Source organism: Globicephala melas, chromosome 18 (assembly GCF_963455315.2).
Source record: "Globicephala melas chromosome 18, mGloMel1.2, whole genome shotgun sequence".
Classification (NCBI taxonomy): domain Eukaryota; kingdom Metazoa; phylum Chordata; class Mammalia; order Artiodactyla; family Delphinidae; genus Globicephala; species Globicephala melas.
In genome coordinates this window covers 2,123,408-2,149,460 of record NC_083331.1, presented here as the reverse complement: position 1 = coordinate 2,149,460, position 26,053 = coordinate 2,123,408, and the positions used below count along the sequence as shown (strand labels likewise).

Here is a 26,053-nt window from a genome sequence, read left to right as displayed (position 1 = left end):
GAAAGTGTTCAGTGATTTTCCCAGTTTCACAGATGACGTAACTGAGGCACAGTGATGGTGAATATCTTCAGGTTTGGAGCCATCAAGAAACAGACAACAGGACTGAAACCCAGGAAGTCTGGCCCGAAAGCCCAGGTTCTTACTCCATCCACTTCTCTCAAATACAGACCGGTCTCCTAACGGAAGTGCACATAAAAACTCTAAGTAGTAGTCAACCAAATCTAACATCACACTAAAGGGTTATTATACCAGCCTCTTCCAGATCAAAAGAGACAAAAACGTATGACTACATTAATTGATGTGTGTATTAGTTATGGTATAGACGAAGCGTCTATAAGAAAGAGATGCTAAAACACAATCACTTAAATATATACATGAATATATAATATATTTATAAATTTACATATCATATGCAAATAGTAATATAAATTGATGTATACATTACACATACTATGTCCTTTCCTTAGCAGTCTAGGGGAAGACAGTGGTCTCGACTGGTCAACTGCTCTGACCCTTGAGATAACCCAGGCTTTCAACCGGGAGGGTGGACACTATGGAATCCCAGTAACTTCCACCTCTTGTTCCGAGTGCTGGTCTGCTTATTACTAACCCAGTCCAACACTGGAGAAAGAAAAAACGTCTCCACAGAGATGCTGCCCTTAAGGCAGGAAGACAAATGTTGTCACTTCACTTCTGCTCTCATCCCACCGCCCTGAAATTAACCCCATGGGCTAATTTCAAGGAAAGCTGGGAAAAGCCCGTCGTGTGGTAGTTGTGTGCCCAGCCACACTCAGGGACTCTATTTCTAAACTTCTATTTCTAAAAGTTTAAAGTGGAGAGTAGATATTGTCGTAAAGTTTTTAGAATCAATCAGAATCCCTAAAGACAGGTGATAACATTGAGTGTGCACTCTGGTTAGACACTTAAGCAAAGAAGAGGATGATATACCTGCTTCATCTGATGAAGAATCCCTACGTTAAATGGTGAAACATTAGAGTTTGGAATTTAAAGAGTTTCCTACTGTCATAGTTAATCAAACAAAAAAGAAAAGGTGGATGCAAATTGGTAATTATTTTCTGAGGATTCAATTATCTATTTGGACTAAGAAAACAATTAAAATCAATCAAAACTTAAAAAAAAAACTCAGAATGGTCTTGGTTACAAATTAAGTAGCATAATATATAATATCCTTATTGGGGACAAACAGTCATAAACTATGGGGACCAGATCAGATTTGCTCTGGCAATAAGCAATACATTTCCAAAAAAGCTAATTGGTTAGATTTAAAAAGTCATCTTATCATAAACATAAACACAAAACATAAAACGTCCCACTAAAAGATGTAATACTTGAATACAGAAACATATTGTAAATCCTCCCCAAAATAATCTATACACTTAACACAATTCTACTCAAAATTTCAAAGATATTTAAAATTACTGGTTGATTTCAAAGTTCATCTGGAAGAATAAATGTGCTAAAAAGCTGTATATAGAGATTTAGTACACTGCAAGAATTAGCGGATCAGCGGGGAAAACAGACAATATTTAACAAATGACATTGAGGCAACTGATTAACTATTCAAAACTTCTAAAGGTAAGGCTTCTGTCTCTTATTGAATAAACTTCCTCATGGATTTTATGTGTAGGAAAGTACAAGAAATTATTTCTACATTCTTGGAGTTGGGAAGACCTTTGTAAATAAGCATGTTATCAAAGGTAAAACTCCCAAGAAAATATTTATATATGTTATTCTACGCATATTTAAAATTTCTGTGTATGTAAGTTTTCCATAACAAAATTCGAAATCAAATAATGAAGTAATAATATACATGACAAAGGCTTAATTACTTAGAATATAAAGAGAGCCTAGCAATAAATTGGAAAACGTTGGATACCCGGTAGAAAACAGACCAAAGGAAATGAATAAGCAATTTGGAGAATAAGACTAAATAGTTTCAAAATTTTAAAAAAATATCAGCTTTTCCTATCTAATTTATGGTGCTGAAATGAAATAATTTAAAGGGTGAACAAAGTGCAAGGGAAGGTGGGCAATTATTCATATCATTTCTCATTAATTATCATTCACTATGGACTTTGGGAAAAGCTGCTTTGCAACATGTAGCTGATTCCTTCAGAGCATTCAAAACTTGCACACTTTTGGGTGTAGGAATTTTCTGTAATACCTTTATGACTTAAATATACTGTTTATAGCTTTGTTTAATCTACAGAAACAATTGGTTATTAACCCAAAGCCCCCATATTAGGAATTTAAAAAATAAATCATGTTATAGTCATAAATTGACTTATTAATAAACAATTAAAATGGTAAAGAAGATTATTATAAAATAAAAATATGGGACTTCCCTCATGGCGCAGTGGTTGAGAGTCCGCTTGCCAAGGCAGGGGACACGGGTTCGAGCCCTGGTCCGGGAAGATCCCACAGGCCGCGGAGCAACTAAGCCCGTGCGCCACAACTACTGAGCCTGCACTCTAGAGCCCACGAGCCACAACTACTGAGCCCACAAGCCACAACTACTGAAGCCCGCACGCCCAGAGCCCATGCTCAGCAACAAGAGAAGCCGTCGCAATGAGAAGCCCGCGCACCACAACGAAGAGTGGCCCCCCACTCGCTGCAACTAGAGAAAGCCCATGCGCAGCAACGAAGACCCAATGCAGCAACCCTGCCAAAAAAAAAAAATGCTTTCTATATTTTTAAACTTAAAATATGGATATAAATTATAAATGTCTATAAACTAATAATTTATCGGTATTTGTTTTTCAGTGTACTTAGTTTTCTGCATCAAACATGTTCCGTTTTGGAATACAGAAAACAATTTTTTAAAAACCTCTCTCTGTAACATAAAAATAAAATAATACATACTTTGTTCTCTTCTTACAGGAAAGTTTTCCATATGTTGTTTGGAACGTAGTGAACCCATTAATAACTGGTCTGTCAGCTGGACTTTTCCATGGGCCTAGTTTAAAACAGCAGAAGAGAATTCTGAACACTCAGCCACAACCTGTGCTGTGTCTACTGAACTTGACTCCTTACCTTTTCAGAACTTTCCATCCCCTACTCTGCTCTTTCCACAAAATCTTGAATTGAAGCCAGCTGTTCCTAGACGTTACCTAAAAGGCTCCCGGCCACGTTCACAGGCCTGTGTGCTGAATCCACACGTGCCTGTGGACTGGCCACCGCTCCAGGTCCTGCGGCCCTGCCCTGGGGTCCCTCGGAGGTGAGGCCATTGACATCACCGGAATTTAAGTGCTTATAATTAAACTGCATGTTAGCACCTCCTTAAAATAAAAAACACAGGGAATTCATGCCTCCTTTGGTGCTATCCTGAAAGGATCAGCCTCCGTCAAGAGGCAAGTATAGGTTTAGGGGCAGAAACTTTGCTTTTTTGAATCAAAGTGTAAATTCAATTCAGTAGACCTGGTTGGGTCAGATGATGTGCCCTGAGAACTCTGTCTGTGTAGGGAAATGGCCGTGCTCTGTGGGTCCTCTCTGCCTCACTGCTGTCTTTTCCTCCTGCCCCAAGGCCTCTTCTTTTTTTTTACGTTTTTTTTTTTTTTAATGACTGGGTGTGTGCATTTTATTTATTTATCTTTTATTTATTCATTTTTTGGCCGCACCGTGCGGCATGTGGGATCTTAGTTCCCCCACCAGGGATCAAACCTGCACTGGGAGTGCGGAGTCTTAACCACTGGACCACCAGGCAAGTCCCGAGGTCTCTTCCTTTTCCCCTTCACTGGCCATCTTTTCCCCCTTTATAATAATCTTCTTTATCATTTTAATTGTTTATTAATAAGTCAATTTATGAGCATAACATGATTTATTTTTTAAATTCCTAATATGGGGACTTTGGGTTAATAACCAATTGTTTCTGTAGATTAAACAAAGCTATAAACAGTATATTTAAGTCATAAAGGTATTACAGAAAATTCCTAGACCCAAAAGTGTGCTCCAGATCTCTCTCTACCCAGCTTTCTTTCTTTCAAGGGCGAAGCTGACAGAATCACATGCTCTGAAGAATTACAGACTAAATATGCTTCCGCTTTTAGGCCCATGTACATTTCTGATAAATATTAGAGGAAAAGGTCAATGTTCACCTTCAAGGAATTAGTTGTTACTATTGGGATTTCTGGCATCAGTGGGTTTGTATCAAAGTACTTTTCCAGGCACTTCGGGGAACCCACAGATAATTGTCTCCTACAGAAAAAAAATGATCTCCAGGCTATGAACGGGTGGTTCCTGACGTTAACATTATTTTTGTCATTACGTGATGCTCTGCAAGACGGACGTCGCGGGGCAGCGTATGGTCCAGAAGCAGGACCTGTGCTGGGACAGCACTGGGGGGACAGTCCGCCCATCTGTGGTCTTCCTTTTGCCTCAGTTCTTGGGAAAAGAGAGATAATAAATTCTACTCACAAAGCTGGCGTGAGGATAAAACGATCCTGTACTTGAAGACTTGTAGGAAGGCTGAAAGCACCACCGTAAAGGAAAACGTACAAGTACGGGTGTTGCATTTTCGCTTTACGGGAAGGTAGAGCTACCTTCCCCATCAATATCTACAGCCACGTGTGGTAAGCGTGTTCCCTTCTCTGTTTGGAGGCCCAGAGAGGTTAAGTCAGGTAACTGCCCAAACCTCTCGTATTTTGTAAGTGATCAGGCCAGGATTTCCGCACTCTTGGCTCTGTTCAACGTGGCATTTGAAATAGTGCCTGGGTCAGGCCAACAAGTCGAGAAGGATGTCCGAATGACTAGAATGAACGAATGAATGAGTGAGTGAGTGAGTACAGGAGAGGTGATGCACAGAGGCCGGCTCCTCCATGCTCACTCTGGGCAAGAAGACTTCAGAGAAAGAGAGGAGTGGGGCCTGGAGACGTGGCTGAACACGGAGGGAAGTTCTGGGCAGACAGTTTACAGCCGCAGTTAAGAAGAGTAGGCAAGGTCTTTAACTTCGCTATTTTAACTAGATGCTCCACAAGGCACATCCCTGATTGACATCAGGCCATATAAAATTTCCATCTCTCTTTAGGCTCTGCAGAGTGAAAGGCAATTGCAGCGTGAACTGGGTCTCCGCTGGGATAAAGGATTCTCTAACAGCCTTTTCTCTGCGTTAAGGGTATAATACAGAAAAGCTTTCCATACTTAGAACACATCAAAGGGGACAATCTTTAAATTGCTGGGCTAAACACCATGGTTTTTCCTCTTCAGCAACTATATTTACATTAAAAGAAGAAAAAGGTTAGCTAGCGTTTTATAAAAACGGTTCACAATTACTGATAAAATTCGAATCGTATAAAGTTGGGTTTTTGAATCTTCTTACTAGTGATACGTGTCTCTCATATAAATTTGCAGGCATTTACTTGAAAAAAAGGTACATTTTCTATATGAGATGTAACTAGAAACAGTCTCATTTGAACTCATTAAAAGAATGGTTTACAAAAAGCACATGTAACTCCCGGGCCCGGGGTGGGTACTGGGCCCACTGACTCTGTACAGTGTACCCGCCTGGCAAGCGGAGATGTGGTCATGAAAGGGAGTGCCCGAATTGTCAGATAGAATTTATTATATGAAAGTATCTAGCTCAAAACTTTCCTACCAAAGATTCCTGGTGGGGTGCCAAGAGCTGGCTTGAAGTCTTAGGGAATCACAAATATGTTGGTCACTGGGGTCCTCGTGGGCACCCTCCCTTCAAAGGAAGGCATTTCTCGAAAATGTAAAGGCTCATTTAGAAGGGATCATGTCGACATCTGCAATAATTCCTTGACATGGCAGCACGATTAAGTCTCCCGAATTCCAGAACAGACTCAGGCTGACTCAAAAACTGATGAAAAATTCCAAGGACTGCAAGGGAACACAGAGTACAAGTCCCTTTCCTGTTTAGAACCCCGTGACCATGACCGAACGAGATGCCCTTTGCGACAGTCCGCTCCTGGCTCTCGTGACCTGGCAGGGACAGTCCCACAGGCAGGGTGAGTCCTTCTCTAAGGCAGCAGGGACCCAGGGAGTGGACAGAGCCCCCCAACCGGCATGGCCCAGGAGGAGGTGTTGTTTACGGTGCGGGGGTCACCTTGGGTGAGATCCCTTATTGCACCGCCTCCCATCTAACCAGGGCTGGCTAAAAATAACTAAATCACCCCGTCTGGATGCAGGAGATGCCCCATGCAACGTGCTCAGGTCTGAGTGGCGCCGGAATGGGTGGTGCTATTATCAGGAGCTCACACGCCACCCTTAAACCCTCTCATCAGCCGTTTTCATACCGCGAGCTGCAGTTTTTGTAATGGAAAAAAATGTCACACATTGGAAGATGGATTTCTCATGTAAATAGCATCGTGTCTTGGAGAGGGCTCGCTCTTAACCTGGGTGATCGTTACTGTGACAGGACACTGAACAGAACCAGCCCTGCTGGGATTCAAGAGGAATTAGAAACGCACCCACGTGTGTATCGGGGGGGATGCTCTCTTTCCTTGGCTTTCTGTAATTTGGCAGAGGGAGGGGCTGGGCAGGCTCAGAGTACGAAATCATTGATTCTGTCCCCGCGTCTGCTTTGCAGTGTTTGAGGTCCACACCAAGTCTCAGGCTAAGTTTCCCCACTTGCGGAACTCACTCATCCTTTCTTCTAAGAAATTCAGAAGTAGTACGGTTGAGTCATCAAGGAAAGAGCGTCTGAAATGATGCTGACTGTGACCTTTAGGTTTATCCGGGCTATAATCCCAAACGTCACGATTACACATATACGTGTGCACGTGTACACGCGCGCACACACACACATACCCATGCGCACATACACGGTTAAGGGCTGGGGAGGTTGGGGATCTGGGGAGACTGCAGATACTGACAGAGTGGAGCTGGCCCAGCGCCTTCCCTCCTGTCACACAGCTGTGCTCCTCTGCACAGAATGTTCCTCCGGGGCCCCCGTGAGAGGACACAGCGGTTGAAACTATTAGGAAAATAAGAAGTGGGCCTCGCTTCTGGACATTCGCGTGTATTAAACTAAACAGAAACAGAGAAAACTTACCACTCTGCTTTCAGGCCTGACCCTTGCGGGGCCGTCTCCGTCCACCCCGCTCCTTGAAGCCGTCCCTGCCTGAGACGCCAGCGGGCGGGGGGGCCTGGGAGCCCTTCGTGCCCTTGGCCACCTCCACCAGGGCACACGGAGTCTGGTCCTTTGACCAGGGCATCCGTCACATGAATGCCAGGTCTTAATTGGGCAAAGGAACAGTGCCCAGGGAGGGTTTGCAATTCTTTTCAGGGTCTGTTTATTGTGGGCAGTTCCCTGCGGTCACTACAGATTGGAGAGTTCTGTGCCTGAGAAGCACGTGTCATTTTGGACAGGCTGTGTTGGAAAGCACTCTCTCCTTCTCTCTGTCTGCTCTGTACTTCCCTGATTTTGGTGAGGCCATCAAGTGTGCCCTAAATGCCTGCACACTAAACCAAAGAGAGAGAGAGAGAGAGAGAGAGAGAGTGCTGTAAGGTGTGCCTCCCCCAGTTTCCCTTTACTTAAGAGAGAGCGGAGGGGCCCCTCTTGCAGGACGTCCGTCTGCCCACCGCGGGCTGGCCTCTGCTTCTGGGCACTATCCATCCGTCTCTGCTGTGCTCTCTCTTTCTGCGCTCGACCTAACCTCCCATGCTGGGCTGCCAGCTCCTGGGTCAGCCGGGCAATGCCTCATCCAGCTTTGTATTTCCAGCAAAAGTCTTGTTTTCCTTTGCAGTGGGAAACACAATAAGTATCTGCTAAAGTACCTGAAGAACTACAAGTAAGAATGTGAACAATTTAAGAGTTAGGTGTTCACTGCTCAGCAAGGGTGGGATGCATACTATAGCTTTCTTAGTGGGAACTGTAAGTAAGAGACTTTTCACTCAGATTTTGGGAGGCAGACGGACAGCTGGGAAAGCAGAGGGGAGCAGAGAAGCCCCAGCAGAGGGACCCGGGTTACAGGCCTTCCTCCTGAGTTTGCCTCCTTGATCATCTTCCCTAGAGATTTTTGCTCTGTTTTCTGTCACATCCCTATCTTCAACCCACACAGCCTGCGTGCGTCTCTCCTCCACCCCGTCCCCTCATTCTCAGCCTTAATGCAAAGCTGATGGCCGGAAGACGGTGCAGGAAGACAGTGATGTGATGCCCCTCTGGTGCGGCCACTCTGTTGCCCCTCCCCCCTCCACTCTGCTGCCCAGGTGGGCAAACCCTCCTCACACAGCTGCCCCCTCCCCCCCCCAAAAACTGAGCAATTCCGCTCCTAACAAACAAACCTATGAACATAGCCTGGAAGGGGACATCATCGCTGGTCTTCTGCTCGTGGAAAGGTTCCTTCCCCACAAGAACATGTGGACTCTGGAAACCTACCACCTACTGGGCGTTTGGTAAATGCTAGACACTGTGTGGTGCTGTAAAGGCATCACCTCTTAATCCACCCAGTCACCCTTTCAAAGATGAGAACGTGGAAGGCTAAGAAGGTGGAGAAAACCTTCCAGGGACACATCTACAGTGAGCAATCTGAAGCTGGCTGGGCCAGGCCCAAAGCCTGTGATTTCTGCAATAGGCAACGCCTTGGGTGTCCGACAGGCATTTTTGCATATGAAATTGCATCTAAAATACTTCTCTGATTATTGAAAACGCCATTTGGGGGTGTATATTTCTCTGATTCACATATAATCAGTACAATTTAATACTGCCACTAACACTGAACAACTTCTATTGCCAAATTTGGTTTGAAGAGATGAAAAAAATCTGAGTACACCTACTTATAACAGTAGTTTACTGCCGAAGTAGCTTTAGTAAATAACGCCCTTTGTTCTTCTTCCTCCAAATCTTCGTAGCTCAAAAAACTTTAAGCTTTTATTGCCCGCTCATACATGTGTGGGCAGGGGAGATAAGATGAAACTTCAGAAATCATGTGCGACATTCATTTATCTAGTGGAAGCAGGTTGAATATTATGTTTCTTCACATAAATATTGAGCAAAGTTGTTGGAAGGTAGCAGGAATAATTCATTTCCCTGCAATTTTAGTACCGTTACTGGTAGCAAACATGCTTTGAGCAGTTACCGTTTTCAAGAAACCTTGCAATGGATATTATATCTGTGATCTCACTTTGGGGTGTAGCATTTGACTTCTGTCCGAACCCAAGGTCAGCTCCGGGGGTGCTTCAGTGTCCTGCCCCCCTCGTAGGGCTGGTGTGTGGTCTAGGTAAAGCACTTAGAACAGTGTCTGGTGGAGAATACCAAGTAATATAGATTCATGGCTATTCTTGTTTCAATCACAAAAGCTAAATGTTATTTGGGAATTAATGACATATGTGTTCAGCCCCGATACGTAAAATTTTAAGTAATCTGGTGGAATCTAAAATCAGTTCTCTTTACTGATGGTCAGTCATAAAGGCATGATGTGTCCCTTCCTCAAGCAGCCTGTTTGCTTCAAATGTACGGAGTGATTTGCTCACCACCTTCTTGGCTGCGTGTCCGTGGGTGCAATGCTCTCACACTCTTTGGGTTGGTTTGTTACCAAATCCAAGCTCGCTCTGCTCGCCGCAGGACAGGCCAGTACGTCGGGAGATGAGGTGTTGAGGCAGCGACTATGACTTTGTTCGGGAAGCCAGCAGGCCGAGGAGACAGCAGACTAATGTCTCTAAATAACCATCCCAGGGGCTTTGGATGCCAGCTTCTTGGACAGCACAGAGAGGGGGAGGAGACGAGGAAGTAAAGTGAAACGGCCGTACGATTTGCAAGTACCCCCTGGAATGGCCAGCCTCGGGGAGGGGATGTGTTCATTTCTTCTTTCTTGCCGCCATCCCCAGGTGGACAGGGTCCGGATGTTCCCCTGAACAAAGGCACTTTGGTTTAACAGAGGGGCAGGGTTCCCCGGGGAAGGCCCTTATGTATAGACTGTATCTTTTTAGGGAACAAAAGCAACAGGAAGCAGCCATTAAAGGAAAGAAACAGATCCAACATGGAGTCAGGATTGGCTGTTCCCTGTTACAGTTTCTCAGGTGAAACATGAGTCCGCTGCAGAAACCGAGCTCCAATCTAAGAAAGTGTGTAAACGCCTGAAATTCCACGCTCTCCTGCCTGTCCTGGGTCGGGGGAGCCCCACCTCTCGGACCGCGGTGGAGAGCAGGGCAGAGCATTTCTGCCAAGCGTGGACCACTGGTGACCAACCCAGGCCACCCACGGCCAGAAAAGCACACCGGGAGAGGATGTAACTTAAGAACCCGGAATAAGCCAGAGAGCATTAAAAACACTTCGTCTCAAGGACTAACTGGATGATTCCCTCCTTCGGTTCATTCCCAGAACTTGCTTGAATCAGAAACCATGAAGCCAAAGCTGGGATCTGGGCGAGGTGTGGGCAGGGCCGTGCTGCCGGGACCCTGGCCAGAGATGCGCCGTCCTGCACCGCGCCTGCCCTTCTCTGTCGCCTGGCGCTGGGGGCCTGTGCAGCTCGTGTGCACTGTGGATCGTGGCTGCCGCGTGTCCACAACGCCAGTGTCCGGCGTGGGGAGGAGGCTGGTTGTGAAAAGGTGCGCTCGGACGGTTCAGCCACTCTGGGTGTCAGGGAGAAACAACCGCATCTTGGCATGTGCTCGCAGTGGCTGCTTTTAAAAACAAATCAGTAGGAAAACCACTCTAAAGAGGGATGAATGTGTTCTCTTTAACCAAAATTGAACTCCGGCCGTTAATCTGAACCTGAAACGTAGGTGCGTGTTGCCTATGGCCAGATCCTTTTCAGTGTCCCTGTAATGAGTTGAAATAAGGAATTTCAGGAAATCACTTCGGTTAACATTTCCCAGACCTGCGGTTTCTCTGATTTGCTCTATCTACTATTTGGTCCCTTTTCGAGGTAGTTGGCGCTGTCTTTTTGGAGAAAACATTTTTGTGATCATCAAGAAGGGATCTGGGACCGGAAATCAGCATTGACATCAGCAGGTAGAAGCTGTTGGGAGCGAACTGAATGGACCTGAGCCCACACGCGTGGGCATGTTTTTGAGGCTAAATCCGGAAAAGAGGTTTATTCGTGTGTTTCAGTGAACGTGCACAAGATCGTAGGAAACGGTTAATCTTTCGTTAAAATTCATGGCCTTCTGGGATTACTGGGCCGTTCATTACAGGTATCAAAGCAAACATTAAGTTCTGCTGTATTGTGAAGTTTGGCCCATTCAGTTGGAAAAATCTTAACGATCAAGAAACCATGTGTTTTTACTCAGATATGTTTTATGACATAGCTGTAAAATCTTGTCTCAAATAGACCTACCGCAGGCCTGCATTGTTTCAGACAGTAATAGCACTCACTTCTGAAATGCCTTTGTATTAAGTCTAAACGATGGATGAAAACTGGAGGGCTTCACACAGTTGTTATTTATGACTCTTCTTGTCTCACACGAGGCTCTCGGCAGCGCTCTGCAAGCCTGTGTGAGCGGCAGGTTCGTAGAAATTACAGCCCCGGGAGTGTGACAGCAGTTCAAAGCCAGCCGGCCCAGACCACTGCTAACAAACGTGTTTAAAGGTTTCTAACTTGGTACAAAGCTGGATCCAGAAGGATTAAAGAGTGAAGTGTTGGCTATCAATCTAGAAAGAGTATTTTTCATAACATTTGAAGGGGAAAAAATGTAATACATTGTTGTTTCCACTCAATCTTCCACAGAGAAAGTTTTTTTAAAGTTGCAGAATTCTTGTCTTCAGGGGAAAAAGATCTGTAAACTGTGACCAAGCAAATGCATTCATCTAATAAAGAGTTAACAGGTAGCCAAAGGATGGCTGGCTTTTTGTTTTTAACGTGATACGATCTTAGATTCCCTATCAATTCCCCATGATTGATTTTCACAGAAATTCTCCCAAATTTCCCCCAGGTGAGGCTCTAGCGTGACTAGTCATTTACTTTAGAGCCACTCCAAGCCTTGTCTTTTCTCCTAAAGCCTCAGTTGTCACTGGAAAAATGTCACAAAGAAATGTTCTGAACAATAGAACCAGCTTCCCTTTTAACCTCTCCAGGTACCAAAGGCAAAACGCTGTAGAAATAATTATATTTATGCATAAAATATTTATTCAAAACCTATAGGGAGTGTCTACAGCTGTCACTAGTCACTGTCTTAAGGGCTAGTGTGCATTCTGGCGTTTACCATATACGAACCACATAACCTCATCGGTTCTCAAGGAAGATGTGGAATTGTGTTGAGAATGGGGAGCACCTCAGGTGTCTTTGAATCCTTTTCTAGCTGTGCTGCAGTTAACAGCATTTTGCACATAATGGGTGTTCAGTTAAGATTTAGTTGAGTGATGGAAAACAGAAACAAATGAGAGTCTTTTCTGCAGAGTGAGATACCATACGAAGTCGAATCAGTCGTGTTCCTGACACTCACCCTTGAACTATGCACACGACGCTCAGCACGGACTCGTAGGCTCACATCAGGGGTCCTGTCTCACAAAGTACAGTTGCCCATCGTTAAGGGCTGCACAATGTGCGTGTCCCTCCAAGATTCATGTCACAGTCTTGCCCCCCAGGACCTCAAAATGTGATTTTATTTGGAAAAAGGGCCTTTAAAGAGATAATTAAGGTGAAATGAGGTCACTGGGGTGGGGCCCTGATCCAATATGACTGGTGTCCTTATAAAGAGAAGAAATTAGGACACAGACACACACAGAGGAAAGACCATATGAAGATGCAGAGAGAAGAGGGCTCTCTACAGCCCAAGAAGGGAGGAAACCAACCCCACCAGCACTGGGATCCTGGGCGTCCAGCCTCCAGAACTGTGAAAAAACTGATTTCTGTTGTTTAAGCCGCCCCGTCTGCGGTACCTTGCTATGACAGACCTAGCAAACTAGTGTACTCTTATGAAACTCTATTTCATCTTTTGAAATCTGCATAAAAAGAGTTTGAAACCACCACATTTTTTCCTTTATTTGATCCTCAGCTAGCTAATCTGTATCTGTATACGCATCCATGTGCATGGTTGATGAGTTAAACTTTGCGAAGAGCAGTGTCTACATTTGTCTATCTTATCAGAGCTATTTAAAGTTAATGTTGAAGAAGATGTGGTACATATATACAATGGAATAGTACTTGGCCATAAAAAGGAACAAACTGGGTCATTTGTAGAGACGTGGATGGACCTAGAGACTGTCATACGGAGTGAAGTAAGTCAGAAAGAGAAAAACAAATATGGTGTATTAACACATATATGTGGAATGTAGAAAAATGGTACAGATGAACTGGTTTGCAAAGCAGAAATAGAGACACAGATGGAGAGAACAAACGTATGGACACCAAGGGGGGAAAGTGGGGTGGGGGTGGTGGGATGAACTGAGAGATTGGGATTGACATGTATACACTAACACGTATAAAATAGATAACTAACAAGAAGCTGCTGTATAAAAAATAAATTTAAAAATAATCATAAAGTTAGGGTTTCCCTGGTGGCGCAGTGGTTGAGAGTCCACCTGCCGATGCAGGGGACGCGGGTTCGTGCCCCGGTCCGGGAGGATCCCACATGCCGCGGAGCGGCTGGGCCCATGAGCCATGGCCGCTGAGCCTGCGCGTCCAGAGCCTGTGCTCCGCAACGGGAGAGGCCACAGCAGTGAGAGGCCCGTGTACCGCAGGAAAAAAAAAAAATCATAAAGTGAATGTTTTGAGCTCCCTTTCCTGTGCAGATCTGTTGGTGAGCAGCGTAGCGATGTTCTCCCCTTGGGCAGGAAGTGGAGGGCAAAGCCAAGCTGGGCGGCTGAAGAAGGGCCTTGTCCTAGTGCAGAAGGTGACCCACATGCTTGGTGGAAGGCAGAGTTCTATGCTAACGGCAACTACTCTTCCAAGAGCAGGTGGGACTTCTTGAGGGTGAGCTCACTTTGGTGGAGCCGTTGAAACGGGTAAATTTGACTTGGCAAAGTTGAACTCCGTGAATGGACTAGCAATCATCCAGAATGCTTTGTTAGAGACATTCTATACCAGAAAATGCACAAACTTGACTGAAAGAAAGAAGCATAAAATAAATTCTATGCAAGAAAGATGCTGGTTTCAGCTACAGTTAGGCTGTTTTATATTGTCTCCAAGGCCACCCCTCCCAGCCTGGATGGACGGGCCCGGGGGACAGATGGAGGCTGCGTGCCCACAGCTGTTCTGAGCGGGCAGCTTCGTCCAGGTGCCAGGGTAGCCTGACGCATCTCTCTGTTACAAAATACAACGAAACACGTCGCCTAGCAAAAAGCCAGGTGTACCCCGCTGTCTGAGCGCCCGTGGACATCATGTGGGAAGTCTCAAATCATGCATGAGTCTGCATCTCCACTCGCTTCTCTAGGGAGTCTGGGTTCGATACATGACGCTGCTGCTACAGAAATAGCCTGATGTTTTAGCAATATGGAGAAATCACGGTAAGACTCAAAGGGAAAAAAGTGCTTAGGTGAGGCCAGTACAGGCAAGTTGGTGTACAGTTAAATCCGAATGAGTAAGTTCAGTGGGGCTTGGTGATTTTTGTGTTTTGAAAAGGATTATTATTCAGACCGTCCGAAGGCCTCATCCATCCTTCCCCGGTCTGACTGGCTCTCTGCCTTGACTCCAAACACACTCCGTCACCCAGACCTGGTTCTTTCACTGTGGTGTCTCCAGTGCTTTGTCTCGGACACTCTTTTTGCTTCACAGCTAGACTTCTCGGGTGCTTCTGCCTCTCGTGACGTCTGGCTTCAGGGCCGTGAGCCTGGCTGACTGTGATTCCTGAGCCTCCGGCAGGGGCCTCCTGTGGCCTCTCAGGCCCTGTCCTTGTTTTCTACACGCATGCGGCAGAAGGCCCCTTGGGCCCTGTCTGTCCGCCCCTCCTGCCCACCTCCCATTTGCTTGGGGCCAGGCACTCCCAGCCCCTGCCCGATCCCACCCCTTCCTCTTTGGAACCCCGAACACTTAGGATGCCTGTCCTTCATCTTTGTCTCCCTAGGTCCTAAAGTTACCGAGTCCAAGCTCGCTCTGCTTGCCACACGACAGGTCAGGGAATCGGAGGCAAGGTGCCGAGGCAAGGAAGATGACTTTATTCGGAAAGCCGGCTGACCGAGGAGATGGCAGACGAGTGTCTCTGAGAAACCATCTTTTTGGGGTCTGGATGCCAGTCTCCTTTACAGCACAGAGACAGGGAGGAGATGAGGAAGTAAAGTAAAAAGGCCATAGTTTTGCAGAGGTCCCATGGGATGGCCAGCCTAGGGGAGGGGATGTGTTAATTTCTTCTTTCCTGCGGCCATCCCCAGGTGGATGGACGGGGTCAGACGTCTCCCTGTGAGCTGAACAGAGGCACGTTAGTTTAACACTCAGGCAGAGGGGCAGAGTTCCCCGAGGCAGGCCATTATGTAGGATTGTAATAACAAAAGCAACAAAAAGCAAATATTAAAGTCAAAGAAACAGAACTCGAGTCCGATTTAGCTCTTTCCTGTTAAACTAACGAGGTCCTCCCGAGGGCTGACGGTTCCCTGTGGGTGTACAGGTGGTTAGGTTCGGTCCCTGCCGGTCCACACCTGTCCTCACCACCTCATTGTGTGCTTGAGTGCTGAAGAGCTGGCTTTGGAACCCGCAGACCGGGCTTTGAATCCCTGCTCCGCGATTACTCTCTGTGCCTTGGACCGTTACCTAAACACCCTGATCTTCTTTACCTCCAGTGTCTTGACATTTAATAATTTCATCTCTGAATCTGTTCCTTTTTTTTTTTTTTTTTTTTTTTGCGGTACGTGGGCCTCTCACTGTTTTGGCCTCTCCCGTTGCGGCGCACAGGCTCCGGACGCGCAGGCTCAGCGGCCATGGCTCACGGGCCCAGCCACTCTGCGGCATGTGGGATCCTCCCGGACCGGGGCACGAACCCGCGTCCCCTGCATCGGCAGGCGGACTCTCAACCACTGCGCCACCAGGGAAGCCCCTGAATCTGTTTCTTAAGTGAAGTTCAGTGGGGCAAGGGGGCATGGGAGGGGGGGCTCGGGGCCTTAGCTCACAAGGGGTTCCCCCACTGCTGCTTCTCCCCTCTCCCCAGGACAGGCTTTCAGCTGCCTGCGCCCCCATCACGGCCCCCCTAGGTCCTCTCTGGCCTCCCCCTCCGTGCCACCCAGGGACCACTGCTGCAGCCAACCTTGGGGTGAGGGTGACGACGCTGTGCGCATCCCGCCGGTGATGGGCGGGGCGATGGAGGAGCCCTGGGGCGCGCTGGCCGGGCATCGCCGTGGTCCACGGGCTGACCTTCTAGCCCGGTCCTGACCCCAGGCCCCTAGGAAGTGGGATGCCGGGCTCGAGGTCACGAGGTTCGTCCGCCTGAAGCCAGAGCACAGGCGTCCCCACCCGGCGGGAGGGAAAGGGGCCCAGCTAGGCCTTGTGCGCACGCGGGGGCCCTGCATGCCCGTTGGGCACGCCTGTGCAGGAGGAGGGCAGCGTGACGTCGCAAACAAAAGAACCCCAGAAACCCCAGGTGAAAGACCCAGGAAGAAAGTAAAGAGCGCTGTGTTTCAGTGTCGTTATAAGCACTGTTTTCCTACGGTTTTAAAACCAAGGGTCCTGCATTTTCATTTTGCACCTGCCTCAGTTATGCATAGAATTATTTTGAGAATTAGACGAAATAACACATGCTAAGCACGTGGAAAATACACAATAAAAGAGAACTCTTGTTTGCGTAGGTAAAAGTGGACTCTCCCCAGCTCTCCAGTCCACGGCGGCGGGGGGTGGATTTCACAAGATCTAGGCGGCACCGGAAATAGTAAGCAAGATGGGGGGTGATTTGTGTATATACTTTTTTCTCCCACAATCAACACATTTCATCATATTCCGAGAGGGGCTTACGATCCAGAAAGTTTAAGTTTCACTGCGTTTAAGCTTTAGGAAGAGCACGTGCCAGGTACTTGGAAGAGCTGAGAGGAAACCCTCAGAACCTGTCTCTCCGTACATGGGGGGCGTTGAGGAGAGGGGCCTCTCCAGCCAAGTCCTTTAATCACTGGGAAACAGGAGCCCAACATGACATTTAATTTATAATTTCCTGGATCTTCAAACAATTCTCCTTTTAGAAAGAAATATTATTTTTTATTTTATTCTTAGATCTCATTCTTTAAAAATAAGAAAATTATCTTAAATGTCTTTATAAGACGTTCTATCTAGGACCCCCATCCTAGCATTAATTTTCCCGTGGTTACGAGTCGACAGCAGAGGCAGAGGTCGCCTGCCCAGCACTATGACACCTCCTCTGAGATGCAGACCCTGCTGCAGAGGGTCAGAACCAGAGCACCGTGGCCCAACCGTCACCAGGGAAATGAGCACCTCAATGGCGGGGCACACCTGCCTTACTTTGACTGGAAATCCCACGCATTGGATATAATAAAAAGCAAAAACTGTATCATTTAAGAAACCCTGTTAGTCTAATTAAATGACAATGAACCATAAAAGAACCATTTTTGATGTGCCTAGCAGAGTCTCAAAGTTTCTTTTTAAAAAGTTTTCCTGGTATGGAAACCCAGAAGTTCTGTGACGGTTGGGACAAGATGGTGGAGTTGTTTAAATGAAAAAATGTTTTTTAAGTGTTTCGTTTTGATTAAAGGTATGTGTGTTCTTTGCATCGTTTTGCAATGAGTGTGCCTGTAGTGTATCAATGCCTGGGCCTGGCCCTGTTGCATTTCTGATGGGCACTAGTGCTGTGCTCAGCTCGGGGACCCTGATGTTTGCTCCGACCTGTACGAGGCTGCTTCTCACACAAGGCTCATTCTGAAGGGAAATCACATGCTTTTTCATTCCTTGAACAGATGAGGAAAGTGCGGCGAGAGTCTGAAGAACAGAAAGGTACATAGAGTCTGGGGTTCATTCCATCCTGAACCTCTTTGCCCTCTTGATGGCCTTTCACAGAGATTTCCAGACAATTCCTGGGTACCATCTCTGAGTTCATTCTAGTTCATGATTTCATATGGGTTTGCTTCTCTTCAAATCATTCTGTGACCCAGAGGTCAACCTACCCCCCCGCCCCCAAATTAAAATATTGTTGATGAAGGGCAACAGGATTTAGCTCTGAAAGAGGGCATGTACTCAGGGATAGATTCAGAGAAGTTCTCCCAAAACTTTGTAAAATTATTGGTAATAAATTAGAAATATGCAATTTCAGTGATATGGCTAGATATATTCCCAAAGAAGAATGACAACTTTGTCCTAACAGATATTTCAACTTCTTATTTAAAAAGATTAAACTTAGGCTTACAAAGAAGTTGCCTACACCCTTCCCCTGGTCCCTCACAGTGTTAATATCTTACATAATCATAGTACGATTACCAAAACTAAGCAGTTAACACTGGTATTTTTCCACTAACGTCCGTATTTCTGTTCCAGGGTCCAACGCAGGAGCTCACACTGAATTTAGTTTTTCACCTCCTTCGTTTCCTTAATCTCTCCTTGTCTTTCAGAACCTTGGCGCTCGAGGTGTACTGGTCAGTTATTTTATAGAATGTCCCCTCATTGGGGTTTGTCCTATTTTTTTATTATTATGTTGAAGTTGTCCATTTTTTAAAGGAGATCACAGAAGTGATGGGCCTTTCTCAGTGCGACATCCGGAGGGTATATGATGCCGAGATGTTTTATCATCAGGGATATTTACCTTGATTACTTAGTTAAGGTGGTGTCTGTAGCTTTTTCCATTATAAAGATTTCCCTTTGCAATTAATAAATATCTTGGGAGAGATACTTTGAGAGGAACGCAACGATTCTGTTTCTCCTTAAATCTTCACTCACACCATTTGGTGAATCTGGCCAACAACAACTATTACTGTGGTGTTCTAGTGCTGACTTTGTATTTTCCTCATTGCTTCTACATTCATCAACTGGAACTCTGTAAAGAAGAGATATCCCTCTTCTCTATTCGTTATTTATTCAATTATGTACTTACACCAGGATGTTGGACTCATGGCTATTTATTTTATCCTGTGGGCGGTAATCCAGTACTCCATTTATTTCTGTTGTTCAAATTATTCCCGGCTTGGCCATCGGGAGCTCTCTCATGTCGGCCTCTTTGCCCTTGTAATACGTCCTGTCCTCTCCTGAGCACTCCACTCTCTAGTAACACAGAATGCTCCAGGTCTACGTTGTATTTTCTCTGCCTGCGTCCTGGAGTCAACCACTTCCTCAGAGTTCTGACAAATATGAAAATCATCATTCAAACTTAGTTTGGAAACCATAGGTATCATACAGCTTGATGATATTACTTACCGAGGACTGATTTGACTATTTGCGATGTGACATAAAAACCTTATTCCTTTTAGACCTCGAAACATCAGTAGAAACCCCTGCAGTAAGTGTGATTATGGCCATTTTGCCAATGAGAAAACTAAGAAGGCTAAGAAGAAAAGCAAGTAGTTGCCCAAGATCTTATACTAGAGAAAGAAGGAGCTGGAAAGAAATCCTGTAAGCTGTAAAGCCAGACTTCTCCCACCTTGAAAGAACCAAAACAAAATATTGGCAACTCCTGCTGTCAGCCTGATGGTCCGGCTATGCCGAACTTCAGTGAAAGGTGCTTAGAGCAAAACAGTTCTGCTGAAGCCAGGGCGTCTGTCCTTTCTTTTATGAAAAAGGTGCATTTTTGACCCAAGCATTACCTATCCTCACCTGGGATAAAAAGCCATGAAAACTGAGTCTGACTTCGAAATTATAAAACAATCAGAAGGAAATATACTTGAGTCCCAAGAGGAATATTTCTGGTGACGGAGTGCACCCAAACACAGATTGCAAACCAGATATTTTTACACTGACGCTGGGGAGAAGCAAAGCAGGAGGTGGGACGTGTCCTTTCCCACTCAGTTTCTGAAAACTCCAAGTTTTGTCAGTCAGCCTACATTCCTATTAAAGTTGGGAAATTCATGCAAAAAGCAATGTTCCTTGGACTACAATAAGCTTTTCTTATCCATTTTCCTTTGACTAGGTAACAGATGACAGTTTTTAATAGAAGAGCAGGGCTTGGGAACATGGAAAAAAGCATAAAAGTTAACATTTATGTATTTCCAACTCCTGGTCACAGTCAGAGAGATTTAAAAATGATTAAGTGAGGAATTTATAGCTTCATACAATCACATTCATAGCAATAATATTAAGGCTTTCAAAAGGATGAAAAATGGAAAAACTATAATGCTAGGTTTTTTTTTAGTATATAATCTGCTACAGCGAAGACTTACCTTGAATCCATGCGGCCTTGCTGGCAGTTATTTCTGAGAAAAGCGACACTGAAACGACATTAGAGGACAGGTCTGCGTTATCACGACTCAAGAAAGAAAAGACGACGTTCAGTAACGTGACAAGTCAGTAACGGGGGTTCCCTGTGTACGAGTTCACACCCAAGTTTCATTTCTGAGTTAAATACTCTGTTTCATGATGGCCTTTGCTGAATCATGAGAGAAGGTATATGTGAATAGACCATTAATACATATAAGTTCGTATATGTTTGTACATGTGTATAGATACCTTAATACATACGTAGTTTTATATAATTGTATTTTGTATATGTTATTATCAATTAGCTTTGGTAGATAATCATATCTAATATTTATGTATATCATGTATGTATTGCATATATAATAATATAATATAGTAATTATATTTATATCTATATAAATATATAGATTTATTGTATATATATAATATATGTATATATTTTCCCATTTATCAAAGCTAATTGACAGCCAACATCTAGATACACAGTTCAGTAAAAAATCAATAATAAAAAAAATTTTTTAATCCAGTACTGAAAAACAAATACTCAATCTCTATGCTTCCACCAAAATGGAAAAGAAACAATCTGCTTTATACCAGCTTAAATAAAACTGAAACTGGGGCAAAGTCAAACAACTCGTTTGACCTGATGTACCAAGGTTAGGGGTTTGTCACTGTGACTAGAGGTTTGCTTGCTTTTGCATAATTAGACAACATAGTACACGTATAGCATTTAGTGTAACGCCACACACACAGGCTCTCAGCAGTTTTTACAGGATGGTGATAATAAGAATGATATTGGTGATGGTGGCAATGATGCCTGGGTGAGAAGGGACCTAAGTCAGGCTTAGATGATAACCAGGGATAAGTCAGGCTTAGATGATAACCAGGGATAAGTCAGGCTTAGATAATAACCAGGGAAAGCTTCCCTAAAAAGGTGACTTGCAAAAGGAGATTTTTTGAAATATTTCTAGTAAGTGTGCTTTCAATGAGAAGATATCAAATGGAATATGGGCATTTAGAAAATATTATAAAACTGTAAAAAAAAAAAACCCAAGAGGACAAATGTGTTCCATGTTGTACTGTTCTCCTCTTAAAAGATGAGGCATCAATTGTACAAAGTATTTGGCCACTAGGAAGATGGATTAAGAAAAGCAATGCTGTAAAGTGGAATTAAGCTTGAGGAAGCCTCGTAACTGCCTGATGGATGGTCTTGGTGTATTTTTTCACTTAAACATTCAGACATACATTGAATCACCGATTTGAGTCGGTGATTACAGGAGTGTGGTCGTATAAGACTAGATCTGAGAACTGAGACAGAGATCTTCACACTTCGGTGTGTTTATTAAACATATATAATCCCAAACAAGAACAATCCCTATTCCTAGAGCATTCTTCAGCGTACTGCCAGTAAGTGGAAGATGCTGAAATTGGAAGTATTCTGATAGTAAGGGAGACAGTGAAGAAAGAAACAGTTCAGAGACCTACGGAAAGTCACACCACAGTTACTAGTCGGTCACTCCTTGAACCAATCGTATCCTGACCACCTACTACGTATCAAACACTGTGTTCAGAGCTGAGGTTATAATAATGATTGAGAGAGAAATCCTCCCTGCCCTGAAGAGTTAAAAGTCTGTTATCAGACACAAATAGATACCGAAGAAATAGTTACACGCAGAAATAATTATTTTGCATGGTAGTGTCGTTAAGGAAATAGCAGGATGCTGCAGAGGATAACACGGAAGAGGGAGAATCACTGTGCGTAGGGGCCACTAGTGAAGGCATTTCTAAAGAATGGGTAGGAGTTAGCAGAACACAGGATGGGCATGATGAGGGCACGGCAGTGTCGGAAGCTGGAAAGTGGCTCCTGAATTGAGTTTATGTGGAGAGATGCAAAAATATGCCCACGCTTTGATTTCAGCCATGGACAAGAGAAAAATCAACATTTACCTAACCTGAACATGTGCTGGGCACAAGGTATGTGTTTTACACTTATCATCTTATTCAACCTTTAAATAATGTAGTGATGTATGTGCCCACTAAGTAGGTTAACTTACTTGTTCAAATCACAAAATAAGAGATACGACGAGGATTCATACCAAGATAGCATGTCTCAAAGTTTCAGTCTTGATCAATAGGCTGAAGTTTTTTACAAGTCTGGACGGGAAAATGACGATAGTTTTATTTACTAGGAAAGCAGAATTGCAGGCTATATTCTTTAGTTTTGATTGTTCTCAGCGCTGTTTTAATATTTTGGCAAGAAATAATAGGTTGGCTAATTCTCATTTCTACTTTTCTATATTAACTGAAGAGAAATATTGCTATAGTCTATACCAAAAAAAATTTTTTTAATAGGACTTAATTTCTTTAAAAAATTTGTTAAACTGTTTAAAATTATCCAAGTAATAATGTGCATGTATTCAAGTGGCACTCTGACAGTGATCATTAAAAACACAATTGTCAGGCTTCCCTGGTGGCGCAGTGGTTGAGAGTCCACCTGCCGATGCAGGGGACACGGGTTCGTGCCCCGGTCCGGGAGGATCCCACATGCCGCGGAGCGGCTGGGCCCGTGAGCCATGGCCGCTGAGCCTGCGCATCCGGAGCCTGTGCTCCGCAACGGGAGAGGCCACAACAGTGAGGCCCGCGTACCGCAAAAAACAAAAACAAAAACAAAAAACATAATTGTCTAAGAAAAATGATGGTCCTTAGCCCATCCTCCTAATTTTTGTTCTACTCTTTCCTATCTTTCAGCTGTTTCTAATGTAATTTACCACAGCATTCCCAAATAAATGCTTGGACAGACAGCTCTTTCTTGATTTCTAGCTTTTAGACGATATCTCTTACTCTCCTTATATAGGCAAACCTCAGAGATACTGCGGGTTTGGCTCTGGACCACAGCAATAAAGTGAGTATTGAGATAAAGTGTGTCACCATAACTTTGTTTCCAGCACAAATAAAGTTATGTTTACACTCTACTGTAGTCTATTAAGTGTGCAATATAGCATGTTGTCTAATAAAACAATGCACATACCTTAATGAAAAATACGTTATTGCTAAGAACTGCTAAGCATCATCTGAGCCTTCAGGGAGGGGTAGCAGTAAAGTCACTGATCACAGAGCCACCATAACAAACGTAACAGTCATGAAAAAGTTTGAAATATTGTGAAAATTACCAGAATGTAACACACAGACACAAAGTGAGCAAATATTGTTGGAAAAAGACTTGCTCCATGTGGGGTTGCCACAAACCTTCAACTTGTGAAAACCCCATTACCTGTGAAGCACAATAAATTTAAAAACGGGGTCTGCCTGTATTCAGGTTGAGAATTAATCTATTTTATATAGTCCTCCATATCCATAGACTACCCCCCTCCCATTCTTCCAAAATACGTATATCTCCCTTTTGATAAATCAGTAATCAGAGTGTACATTAATATGACTAATAACATTTACAGTTAAGCAGTGTAATACGATTACACCTCCTGGCTTACACAACTTTTAATTATATAGCAATAACAAAAATAAAACCCTTGTTTGTCATATCTTGTAAAGAATATTAAAATGCCATGCTTTGAAATACGTTCCACAAGTAATACAATAGCCTTATCACAAGGAACTTTTCAGGTTATCTACTATTCACGTTTTAAAAAATTAGTCTTAGACTTTCCTTCACTTAAGAAAACATCTAGTTGTTACAGCCTTCATTTTTTATTTCTGTTAAAGATAAGACTAAGTAATATTCCTGCTTTCCCAGTCCAATTCTATTTTGAATTAAACTTTGTCCTGAATTTGTGTATATTTGATATTCCTTGTATTTCTATAAGAACATAGAATATTCCTATAGAAATACAATTCCTTGTATTTCTATAATTCAAGTTTAATCTATGTTTAATAAAGTTATCTAAGGTATCCATTATTGCCTTATACTATCATCTAAAACCCTCGGACGTTTCTTTTACAAAATAAGCACCGGTAAGTGGAGGTAAGAAAACGTAAGTAAGTTTAGAAGCCAGATCACTGTGGCCTAGCGGCTGCTCTCCCAGTCGGTGGCTCAGTGTGGACGGCTGGCAGGTGGGGTGACGAGGACCCCGAAGCATTTTTTCGAACCAGCGTCTGCAACCAATCACCCAAAAGACAAAATGACAACGACATGTAGTGATGGGATTGTTTCCTTGCCAGCGTTTTAGTTAGAAAGAGCTTTCGAGATCCACTTAGAGATGGAAACAGTGTGCTGGAGCACCCGGCGCTCTCAGGTATGTGAAGAATGTCCTCGTATCTGCTTGAAATCTGGGGCCGTTAACAAAGCAAGCCGAGCCGCAGACACTGCTGCCTGACCCCTCCTGTCAGCCCTCCCCACCCACGGACATTCTTTGCATGACTTGTGCACCGAATTCGCCAGTATTGAATGTACATCAGGATGGTAATTTATGAAGTGAGAAAGCCTCCGCTCTGGACTCAAGTCCTCCTTGCATTAACCCCCTGTATTTTGGGCCTCGGGCCCCACCTCTCTCTGCTTCCCTCCTGGTCTCCACGCTTCGTCTTTAGGTCATTTTGGAGCTTGTGGACACAGTCCCGAAAGTAGCACGCTTCATAAAGGCTTTGACAAACAAACAGGCAAACAATGATGGAATTTACTATTGGACGGTAATGTCTCTGTTCCCTGCCTTTATACATGGTGGTGATGATTTTTATTTACATATTCTGTGGTTTTTAAATAACATGACACTGTGCAGGACTAAAGTCCTTCTTGGTTTTCATAACGGCAAAATCGGACTCGAAAGACACATTTCTAGGAAATAGAAAACCAGCATACACACTGTCTACAGGACATGAACAAAACATGATAGAAAGAGACAAAAGAAGGCTTGATATAGAGAGTGAGTGAAATCAATAGGTTTGATTACGGAACGCAGCCTGCATTTTTCAGGTTTCAGATGCTGACTTAACCATCTGACGTGAAAACCCACAATTGAAATTCATATGTATTTAGGTTGATTTTATTATCTATGACTGAATGTGTGAGTTTAGAAGTCCTCCATGGACTCTGTCTACCTATAAAATTCAGATACCATGGTCCCTACTTATGGCGATTAAAGCTCTAAAAAATACTGAAAATATTAAGTCCAAGTTGTCCTGAAGACCGTCTGGACGCACTTAGGAGAGACTGTTCTTTGTACTTGTCTCATTCCTCAACACCTGTGCTTCACGAGGCTGTGGGGTGAGTTCAGTATGTAGTCAGATGTGCACAGGGTGTTTCTGGCTACAGGAGAAGAGCTGCTCAGTTCTCGCTGCCACAGCCCCTTAAGTAGCTACTATCATGCTCCAGCGTATTTTATCATCTGTAGTGGGATCAAAAGGAAAACAGGAAGATCTCAGTGATCATACAGATACCCTCCCTCTGGTAGAAAAAATATATATATGATATTACATATATATATTATTTATTTATTTATTTAACATCTTTATTGGAGTATAATTGCTTTACAATGGTGTCTTAGTTTCTGCCTTATAACAAAGTGAATCACCTATACATATACATACATCCCCATATCTCCTCCCTTTGTGTCTCCCTCCCACCCTCCCTATCCCACCCCTCTAGGTGGTCACAGAGCACCGAGCTGATCTCCCTGTGCTATGTGGCTGCTTCCCACTAGCTATCTATTTTACGTTTGGTAGTGTATATATGTCCATGCCACTCTCTCACTTAGTCCCAGCTTATCCTTCCCCCTCCCCATATCCTCAAGTCCATTCTCTACGTCTGCATCTTTATTCCTGTCCTGCCCCTAGGTTTTTCAGAACCATTTTTTTTGTTTGTTTTAGATTCCATATATATGTGTTAGCATATGGTATTTATTTTCCTCTTTCTGACTTAC

At 44.1% G+C, this 26,053-nt stretch overlaps 1 protein-coding gene across 10 annotated transcripts in view; it reads left to right on the top strand.

Annotated features, from left to right (window-relative positions):
- Positions 1–26,053, top strand: part of LOC115866801 (uncharacterized) — a 290,768-nt gene that overhangs the window by 171,388 nt on the left and 93,327 nt on the right. For 2 of the 10 annotated variants that reach the window (XR_011376902.1, XM_060288177.1), the window contains one exon: positions 23,038–23,085. The exons of the other annotated variants lie outside the window; for them this stretch is intronic. Coding sequence is in view for 1 of the 2 variants with exons in the window: in XM_060288177.1 (XP_060144160.1) it covers positions 23,038–23,084 (47 nt within the window). In the remaining variant the exon portion in view is untranslated. The remainder of the gene's footprint in view (positions 1–23,037; positions 23,086–26,053) is intronic. 10 annotated transcript variants of the gene reach the window in all.